The sequence below is a fragment of the Diadema setosum genome, chromosome 5, assembly GCF_964275005.1.
Source record: "Diadema setosum chromosome 5, eeDiaSeto1, whole genome shotgun sequence".
In the NCBI taxonomy this organism is placed as follows: Eukaryota; Metazoa; Echinodermata; class Echinoidea; order Diadematoida; family Diadematidae; genus Diadema; species Diadema setosum.
In genome coordinates this window covers 24648684-24659389 of record NC_092689.1, presented here as the reverse complement: position 1 = coordinate 24659389, position 10706 = coordinate 24648684, and the positions used below count along the sequence as shown (strand labels likewise).

Genomic DNA, 10706 nt, shown 5'->3' with positions numbered 1-10706 from the left:
CTGCACAAATGTACATTTGAATGAAAAATTGCACACCATCAAAAAGTAATTGAATCACTCCTAACATGATTGGATCCACAGTATTGTTGATAACATAACAAAAGAGCAAAAAAAAAAAAAAAAAACTGAGCTAACACCACAAATATCAAGCTAAACAAGTGGAGCACATTCTGAATGCTTACGAGACTGTCCCTCACATTCATCTGCCCATTGATCGGTTTCAGCATACTGAATACACAACAAATTTCAGTGTCTTAATTTTCACAAATTTGGCAAATCAACTAATATTAGCAAACTTAACTCCCAAAATCTGCCTCCTGTATTGTATACTGGCTCCAAAGTGGAAAATCACAAACTTTTCCCCTAAAAAGAGAGAATATTTATTTCTCATTATGATGCTGGATCTCAATCGAAATTCAACCACTAACAGAATTGTTTAACAAGTCCCAAAGTCACAAAATACATACTTCTAGTAGTTGCATCCCTCCTTTCAGCACATACATATATGACTAATTTGCTCAGCACTGCATAATTTTGAGAAATCCTTCAAGTTCTATGGGTTCTTTTATTTCCATAATGCTCATACCTGACCAAAATATCACTTAAGAGTCAGAGGGACAAAAAGACCAAATGAACAAAATGCTTTCCATGTCAAATAAAAGAATTGCTGCTTCAATGCAAATTGCACTGGCTTAATCAAAGTGAGACATCATGATCCAGCTGTTTCGCTATAAACTGCAACTTTACCATGGAAGAGGATGTTATTCACTCAAATTTAAGACCAGACTGATTTATGAGAGCAGACACAGATTTACAAAAGATTAGATACACATTGTATTACATTTAATGTGATTAGCAGTCACTCTCATACGGCAACAACCTAACATTGCCTGCTATATTTCTAAGAGCACAAATACCTTGCATGTAAGTGTATGAATTCTGCTATGAATAAAACTCGAAAAGAAGTGTCTAGTCTGAATACTTAACAAAAGTTTAAATTTAGGTCGATGATGCAAAATCAAAATGTTGGTGAAATAGAGATTCTACTGATACTCAAAGAGAAAGGGCTCCCTCTCTTTCTGTCACACAGGCTGTGGTGAACAACAGAATCAACCAACCTGAGAAAACATTAATTGCAAAATTCTTTTCCTAGTGATTTCAGGACTTGCACATGACATATAATGACTACTTTTTATAGACAAGACAGCTTGTATTGCGCTTAAATTCAGACAAACATGCAGAACAAAATAAATCAAAACTATACCATTTTCTTGAGTATTTTGACTTGCAAACAAAAGCTAGAGCATGTTCTCTACTTCAATTTATGCAGGGATAATTGCTAGAATCCAGCTCACATGCTAAAGTTAACATCAACAAAAACATCACACATAGCAACGGCTCATAAATGGACACACCCCTTCAAAGTCAACACATGCCTCAAGAACTCTTATTTTTATGACTCAAAGGACCAGTGTGCACAATGCATCAATAAACTAAAAAAACTAGATGCATATGAAGTACTACAATAAATAACACATTTTTATAGAAACAGGTATTTTGTGATCGAGAATGATCACATAATTACTACAACAGCTTAAACTTGGTAATGCTCTGCTACTCTACACCTGCAAAACTGTAGTTCCAAGGAATAGTACCATTTGCACTCACTTCTTGTGACAGATTTCTAATATGACCAATATTTGTGTAAGCTTTCTACATCATCAATTGCTGATTACACACTAAAACGTGAAATATTCATTAAAAAGGTTTATCAAAAATGGTGGGGTAAAGACTGTTTTATATCTCTTCACATCATTTAAGTATATACCAGTATAGAAAGTGCAGATTGGTACAACAGTTGCCATGGGTCTTTTTAAAATTCTCATAATTTCTATTTACAAATATTTAATCGGTCCAACCACATATTGGTATGTATATTTCTGCAAGATGGCATCTTATGCAGGGGCACCTATGAACTTTAAATGTTGCAGCTTGATGAAGAATACACCATCAAAACTATATCACTCTGAATGTGTGGTGGTAATATCAGTATCAGATGTCAGAAAAAAACAACAACAACAGAAGAGCCAAAATAAGAAGGAGAGGAAGCATGAGATAATTTATCATTTTCACAGCAGAAAAGCTTGATATATGGGTGGGGGAGGGATAGACATGTAGCTCCTTACATTGGTGTGTGACATGGGCTTTTATGCCAGCAAAGCAGTGTCCTGAGACCCCTAAGAAGTGCACAGGTCTGTATGAGAACAATCTGCAATAATAAGTAGAAGTCTGCAGACTGCAGACAAAAATATTCCTATTACAAAAAAGTGTTGCACCAGTGCTGGATTACCTGGACCTAGTCTCGGGTGATGACATGTCTGGTTTACACTATGTAGAAAGTACCTGGTACAGTCATCTCATTTGGAAATGTCTTCATCCTTACATATGAATTAACTACGACACACAAAATTTATACATGGGTCAAATGGAAATTCTAGTATACCAAATTTGTGGGCACTGACACAGGTAGTGCGTCAAAATTATGGTCACATCATAATTTTTTGGGTGTGAATATCAGCTTCTTTGTAAGCATGGACATAAAGCAAGGCATCTGCTTCTTGCCAATCATGCGAGAGTCCAGGCACCGCTCAACGGCTCGCTGTGAGATGAGTTGGTTGAGGAGAGTGAGTATCTCCGTTATTTCCATCGTAGTCCCATGAAGGCTGAGGATCTTTGCAAGGGCCTGGACATACCAAGACCCGTAGGCAGTGTCGCGATGTGAATAGTAACCTGGTAAATACAAAACAAATGGGTTGACTAGTTTCACTTGTACAAGTTAGATGGGGTAACTGTGCCTAATAATGGCGACATTAATTTGGAAAGCATATTTCTGGTGCAATCGATTTAACCCTTAACCCTAAAAAGACTGGGCTATTTTGGTAGCTCGAAAGACTGGGGGGGGGCCTAAAGGGCCCCCCCATAAGATCTCGGCCGTGGATTGCGCGATCGCCGCGGAAATTTGCACAATGGTAGTGTGCGATGTAATCTACAAGATCGTATATTTAAATTTTCCAAAATAGTCTTATTCTATTTTATTTTGATTAATTATGCTAATTTATGCGAGAAATCAGACTCTTTGATCTAAATCGGTAAATAAAGCTCCAAAAGTGCTCATTTTTGGTCTAATTATTCTTTGTGGCATTCTTCGCAAATGTACTTGAAAAAAAATTCGGTATCAAAATTAATTTCTTATTTATCTTATTGTTTTATGAATTTCTTATGTATTTCTTTGTTTTTTCGACCTTTTGTTTTTGCTGTTTTTTTAAACAAAATTTGTGGCAGACACTTTTTGAAGCATAATAATACTAAAACAAATTAATTTTAGCCATTGAGAGTAAAAATAAGCATATTTATATGAACCATGTGAAAAAACTCAATTTGCATTGACTTTGTACACAAAATCACATTTTTGAGCCATTTTCGGTCTCACGTGCATGTACAAAAAGTTATGTAACTTCAGAACCGTACCCCCGGGCGTCACAAATTTGGCGTCAAAATGTGCGGGAAACTCGAAAGAAAAAAGTCATAGAGCATCGCGGCGAGAGCATTGCGTGTTGCAGAGTAATCGCGCGAAATGTTGAGGGGGGGGCCTTTTAGGCCCCCCCCAGTCTTTTTAGGGTTAAGCATCTAGAGGTTAATTGGTACAGCAGGAGACAATTAGCTAGTTTCACTTGTTATGTTAAACGGGTTATCTGGGCCTCATAATGGCAACAAAAACTTCGAAAACAGATTTTTTGTGCAATCACTTAACCCTTTAAAAAGCACCTAGAGGTTATTTGCATTACAGATATCCACTTAATGAAGGAAGCAGTAAATTTCTTTTTACATGAGTTTAAAAAACACTATATTTTACATACATTACCCCACTCTCTTGAATTTCACCCAAGGAAACAGCATGTGCCTATAATCTCCATACCCTCGAGAGTTCTCTTGCTCAGCTTCAACTTTACAGCCTTGTACAAAAGTTGAATATTTGACTGGCACTTCTTTTTGAAGGCATTTCATTCCCAGGTGTAGGGGGATTGTGCTATGTCTGACTTTGATGTTTCAGTCACATGAACTCTGCCACATAATCAGTGCACAAAATACTCACGATAGGCCAGACAGGAAAAGGAGAAAGAAAGATAGTGAGAGAGAAATCAAATCCAAACTGTATGGGAATAGCCAATTAGATGTGACATTACAAGAGTTATGACAGGGTCTTTCTCTTGACCTAGCTGCCCATAACTCCTTCCCTCCTCAGTTGGAGGTCATCAGACAACATCATCATAATATACACTGTACCTTGTACCACAGAGTAGGAGAGCAACATGTCGGCAGCCGCAGGGACGGTAGGTCTCGCTCCACTATCTGTAACTGTCATGGATTCCTCCTCGGCTGAATCCACAGCGTCAAACCCCCTGACCCCTATCTCATGCTTCTCACCTCTGCATGCCTGGAAACAGAAACAATTGAGATAGCACAAGGCGAAAACATTGCCACTAATTTTGTTCTCCTGTATAAGTAGCAAAAATACATGACTACTGACATCATAATACATCATTTTAAGTCTGAGTGAACAAATGTACCAACCTTCAGCTGAAATGATAAAAAAAGTGACAATATGCCAGAGATTCTAACGCTCCTGCTTTTAGTGGGAGATCTGTCACTCAGATGCCATGTTAAAGATAAGGCATCAGAGAGCTAGCTTCCAGGGCCCTTACCTGGGCCCTGAACCCCAGCCTTAAGAAACGTCACAATTCACTCTTGTGATGTGCTTTCGGTCAGAGTGTTCAGTTTGCTAAGAGATACATGCTGGAGAATCTCCCGTTTATGAGATACTTGGGGTTGGAGGCTCTGATATGTATTGGGAGATAGTACACAGATTAAAGAATGGTCTTAGCAAGAGTCTGGTGCATCCTGGATGAAAGTGATATCAAGATGAACATATGGAGAGAGTCAAAATCTGCTAGACTAAGTGAATACACAAGGTGTTGAATAAAAAAATTAAAACAATGTAATTAATTATGCCATTTACCACTAGTAATACTACAACTAAACTACTGCTTCTACCAATAACACCACTATTAAAGACAATGTAGAGAAGATAACTGGATTGACCTAGTCCTTGCAAACCAAAGAATTGTGAGAGCTCTTTACTTGGTTTTCACTTGAAAGATGTCACTACATCTGGCATATTTGTGATGTTTACATTACCTGGATGAGGAACAACTTTGGTTTTCCCACCAGAGTTGGACAATTTTCTCCTCGGAAGAAGTCAAACAACTCTTGTAACTCCAGTGTCTGGTCCCTGCCATAGATGATGCCATCATCACCATGGGTCAGAAAGACACACATGAAGCAGTCACTGTCCGTGTGGTTAGTCTTAGCCGCTGGACATGCAAAATCAAGGAAAAGGTGGGGAAATGTTATGCGATTCACCTGTGATGCCTCTTTCATGTTCAAAGATGTTTATAATTCAGCTGCAGGCATAGGACTCATGAAGACTTCAAAGAAATTCAAGCAGGACTCACTTTGTGCTACAATGTGAAACACATCTATCAGAATCATAAAATAAAAAAACAACAAGAAGCAAACAAACATGTTGCTGAAGGTGGCAGGGATGCCTTATTGGCAAAATTCATGTTGACAAAATATACATATCGTCATAGGGGAGACAAGACCTCATATCTAAAATTTTGGTGAAAATGACTTTTTTTTTTTTTATTATTAATGTTGAGATAATCAATTAAGTGATGTCCTGTCCAAATCCTAGCTGTCTTACCCCCAAAATGAAGCCAACATGGCATGTCAAAGGAAGAGCTTTCCCATTTGATATAGTGCTTTGGCTGCTATGTTTTTTTGCTCTCCTGAACATTTGACATTTTGTAGAAATGAGGTCGAGTCAACCCAGCATCGATAGGATTGTTTCACATTACTCTCTTAGACAGTTTAACCAGGGAGGTAGTCTCTTCCCACCTCCCTGGTATAACAATCCATCTGCTTGAGGCTTCCTTGGCAAGGACTCATGAAGACTTCAAAGAAATTTAAGCAGGAATCATTATGTCCTGTGATATGAGGCACCTTTACCAGAATGACACATCCAAGATCATCTTGCACGAAGGTTGCACATATCCAAAAACAAAGAGGTCCTACTAAAAGATGGGACCCATAAGTTAAAATCTGAATTCCCATCTCAACCAAAACTCTACCACCCTTTAACAACAACAACAACAAGAAAATATGACTGTTTCACATTCTCTTGCACAAAATGAGCTTGATTATACAACTTATACAAAAGTCTACAAAAGAATCAAAGAAAGCAGTAAAAGACTAGCAGGTGTCCACCTTTGACAATATCACAAGGATGTAACATTTTCCTGCCCATGGCTATGTCAGGTAGTTCGATCTAATCCTACCATTAAACAATACTAGTGATTATGAAGAATCTTCAAGCAAAATACATGTATGTAATCAAATAATAGTGAAGCTTTCAGTTTCAACATTAGTTTATACCAACATCATCAGTATGATTACAATTTTACATATATGCATATCTGCTCGATAGTATACAAATGACGCACAGGTCAGAGTGCATCAGTCGGAATTGTGTGCATAAGGTAACTATGGAATGCTTTACCCACGAGGCGAAGCTGAGTGGGTTTAGGCTAAATTGCATAGTTACCGCATGCACACTATATTCCGGCTGATGCACGAAAGACATGTGCGTCATCTGATTTATAGAATGGGTAATTTTCTTGTCAAAAACCCATTTTTCTAAGGTGCTACCCGATGACAAAATTACTGGATGCATTTCCTTTTGGCTTGCCGTAAACAGGCATGCATACCCGTGCTTATCGTTTTTACTGGATGCATGGCGTTTTTACTGGATGCATGGACAGCCATGCATCAGTTTTACTGGATGCATGGCCAAGCTGAGTGCGCGAATGCTTGCTTTAGTGCGCAAATCTTTGTTACAAGTACGCGTACTCTTGCTAAGTGCGCGATAACATTTTTACCACTGTGACTCAGCGTGCGGCCAAGCGTGCGGCCAGTAAAAATGAACACATAGCTCTCGACCAATCAGATCGCAGGATTATCGCTACCCATTCTATAATCACATATAAATGATGCTCACATTATATGTGCCCTTTTCAAATCGTTTTTAGAGAATTCATGTGAAATGTGAGCCAAAATACACCTACACATATACCACATGCCATTTTAATATACAATTAGTACATAATTTAATTACTGTAAAAATATGTTTGTGCATACGGCTTGTTTTGAAGAAAATGAAGTGTTAGTACTAACCGTTCATGAGCTGCCTCCTGATTTCATAAGCGGAAATATCCTGAAAGATGAGAACTTCAAAGCCGAGCCTGGCAAGATGATGCTTGAGATTGTTTACATCATGATGAGTGCCAACCCTCTTGTTCATACCAGTTTGATAGTCAAAGTTTTCATGGTTGAAGATGAGAGCCATACCTCGTTTGGGATGATTCATGTTGTAGTAAAGCAATCGAGCTGTATCATCACGGCTCAATGATTCTAAGAAACTGAACCAAAAATGATGATATGTGATAAGGAATTGTATGTACTATGAATTTTTTGCAAACTATTATGCAGTCATTACTATGCAGTCATTATACAGTTCCAAGAAATTTGCTCCTGCAACAATTGCTCCCATGGAATATATATGCATGCTAAGCCAAACATAAATTGAACCCACTAACATAACCCTAACCCTAATCTTAATCCTGAACATCAAACTAAGACTAAAACCCTTTCAAATTCTAATCCTAATGCAACCCTATTAAAGTCCTTGGAGAAAATAGACTGGAGCAACTATCACAGGAGCAGATGTCTTGTCACCCATTATACAGGCTTAATACCCTTGAATAATGCATCCTACACTGCCCCCCTAAAAGAAATGGAATAATCCCCACATATGTCAGTGGATTGTGTCTCACTATACAATTTTAAAACACTTTCAACAGAAAATACAAACTTTCCCACTGTTCAGACAATCCTGGATTCAATATAGTGTTTTCAGCATTTGAATTGCACCCATGTCAAGAGCTGTCTGCATTTCATCCCTGCTTAACATGCAACTTTATGGTATGCCATCTCAAAAAGAAAAATGCTTTAAAAATTTACTGTATATGCCAAATATTTAGCGAGGTTTTTATTTTCGAGAATTTTGCGAGTCGGGTGCTATTCACGAAATTAAAGACACACGAAAATATTGACTCTGATCCCGATGTGAATGTGACATACGCGTGTACACTTCTCCGTTCAGTACAGGACTCCGCAATCGCGAATTTAACCACTCGCGAAATCGTCTGGAATTCTTGATTAGCAAAAATTTAGACTTGCGAAATGTATGGCGTATACAGTATGCTAGATTTAAGGTACATTGAACATTGGCTACCTTGTCACTACAGGCACTACATAACTTTCATTTATAATCTAAAGGGATTTATAAGGATGGTGCAATCGCGAATTTAACCACTCGCGAAATCGTCTGGAATTCCCGATTAGCAAAAATTTAGACTTGCGAAATGTATGGCGTATACAGGATGCTAGATTTAAGGCACATTGAACATTGGCTACCTTGTCACTACAGGCACTACATAACTTTCATTTATAATCTGAAGGGATTTATAAGGATGGTACAGTTTTGGTTGAGATGGGCCTTCAGGTGTCAATTTTTTTTTTTTTTTTTTTTTTTTAGGTAATGAAAAACCTCTCATGAAATATGAAAGGGTATGTCATTCTAAGAGGAATTCAGAGTTTATTTGATGGAAATTGGTTTTGAATTGGCTGAGACATCCCAAACAGAGCAATCCTACGAAAAGGTGGGACCCTTTTAGGATCGCTTTGTTTTACTTTGTTTTTTGATATCTCAGCCATTTCAAAACTGATATTCTTTTTAGAATTGTACGCTCTTTAACATTTCAGACAGTGTAAAGTGGTTTCTAAGTATCTCGCAAAAAGTTCTATACCATCCCTTTGAATACTGACTAGGTGAGGCAACTTTTAACCCTATTCTAACTGGGCTATTTGAGACCAAGTTTTTACTGAGGGGGGGGGGGGGGGGGGTCAATTTGACCCCCCCTTCAGATCTCGGCCGCCGATCGTGCAATCGCCGCGAAATTTTGCCTGAAGATAGAGCTGGATGTAAACTACAAGATAACATGGTCATACAATAGAAAAATATTGCCTTTCTATTTTTAATAAATTAATTATGCAAATTTGTGCATGAAATCATATTTTCACCTATAACTCCATTAAAAAGACTGGAGGATTGCTAAATTTTTGTGTCAGAATTCCTCAAGACACATCAAACAATTTTCTTGAAAAAAATTAGCACAATCGAAATCAATTTCTTTTGTTTTTTATTGTTTTTTTTTATTTCTTATGTATTTTATTGTTTTTTCGACCTTTTGTTTTCTATTGTTTTTTTGCCAAAATTTGTTGCAGGCACTTTTTCAGGCTTATCTACACTAGAATTGATTAATTTCAATGGTTAAAAGTTGAAATAATCTAATTTATATCAATTTAACCAAAAAACACAATTTGCATTGGATTTGCACACGATATCATGAATTTGAGCTGTTTTTTGGTTGACATGCATATGCAAAACATTACGTAACTTCAAAACGGTGTACCCGGACGTCGCAAATTTGGTCTCAAAATATGCGGGAGACTTCAATGAAAAAAGTCATGAAACGACGCGGCAAAATCCCCCCCCCCCCCCCCCCCAGTTAGAATAGGGTTAATACCATCCTTATTATAATCATTTGACTGCCCAGCTCAAAACCCACAAAAAGTTGCAGATAAGGATTCTCTGTAATGGACCAAATGCTTAAATGCCATTTGGGTTGACGGAGTAAAATTTGTATTACCGTAAAAGTTTATGTTACTTGGGAGAGTACCGGTAATCTTTCCTCTACCTTCTGTCAAAACTTGGCAGCTTAAACCAAAAATTGAGATATGAAAATTTTTTTTTTCTCTGAACCATTATCATTTATTTGGACAGGTGCTGATTTCACTGTGAAATAGAACATGTTTTCATTGTACCTCAGCACAGCACACCTGAATGACTCTAATCTTTAAATCCTCTTCTCTCTTTTTTTTTTCTGAAACTGCACCTCCTTACTCTCTCTTATTTCAATCTTTTTTTGGATGGGTTAGGATGGTCTAATTTTTTAACAAGTAATGTACTGCACAATCATTTTAAAGCACTGAGCTTACTCTTTTTAACTACTGGTATGTAGAAAAGTCAAAATTCATTTTGGCCTACTTTTTGTGGGTTATGAGGTGAATAGTCATATATATTGCCTAGTTGCTGAAAGTACTGTAACCACCTGACTTATTGAGTAATAGAATGTGGAGACAAACATACCCAGGAAATTGGAAAATCGTCTCTTGATTTCTCTCTCGACTCCTACTGGCAGCATTTTGTGCTGCTGACAGGGTAGTCAATACCCCTGTCCTGGCATCGGCTTCAGTTGACCCAGATTCCTCATTATCTGTGGATGTGGGGTTGTCCCCAACGAGGGCTTGGTCCGCCTCTGGTTTGTCCATTGGAAGCTGTCACTGGTCTGGACGTGGGCTGCTACTTGAGACACAGTATCACTTACATCCAGTGCTTACAGGTG

At 37.8% G+C, this 10706-nt stretch overlaps 1 protein-coding gene across 1 annotated transcript; it reads right to left on the bottom strand.

Annotated features, from left to right (window-relative positions):
* Positions 1–1907: 1907 nt before the first annotated feature.
* Positions 1908–10706, bottom strand: LOC140229213 (caspase-6-like). The gene is made up of 5 exons (XM_072309484.1): positions 10451–10706; positions 7354–7598; positions 5257–5432; positions 4345–4495; positions 1908–2790 (listed from the first exon to the last, which is right to left on the bottom strand). The coding sequence occupies exons 1-5, from the start codon at positions 10630–10632 to the stop codon at positions 2552–2554; spliced, it is 993 nt and encodes a 330-aa protein (XP_072165585.1). The 5' UTR covers positions 10633–10706; the 3' UTR covers positions 1908–2551.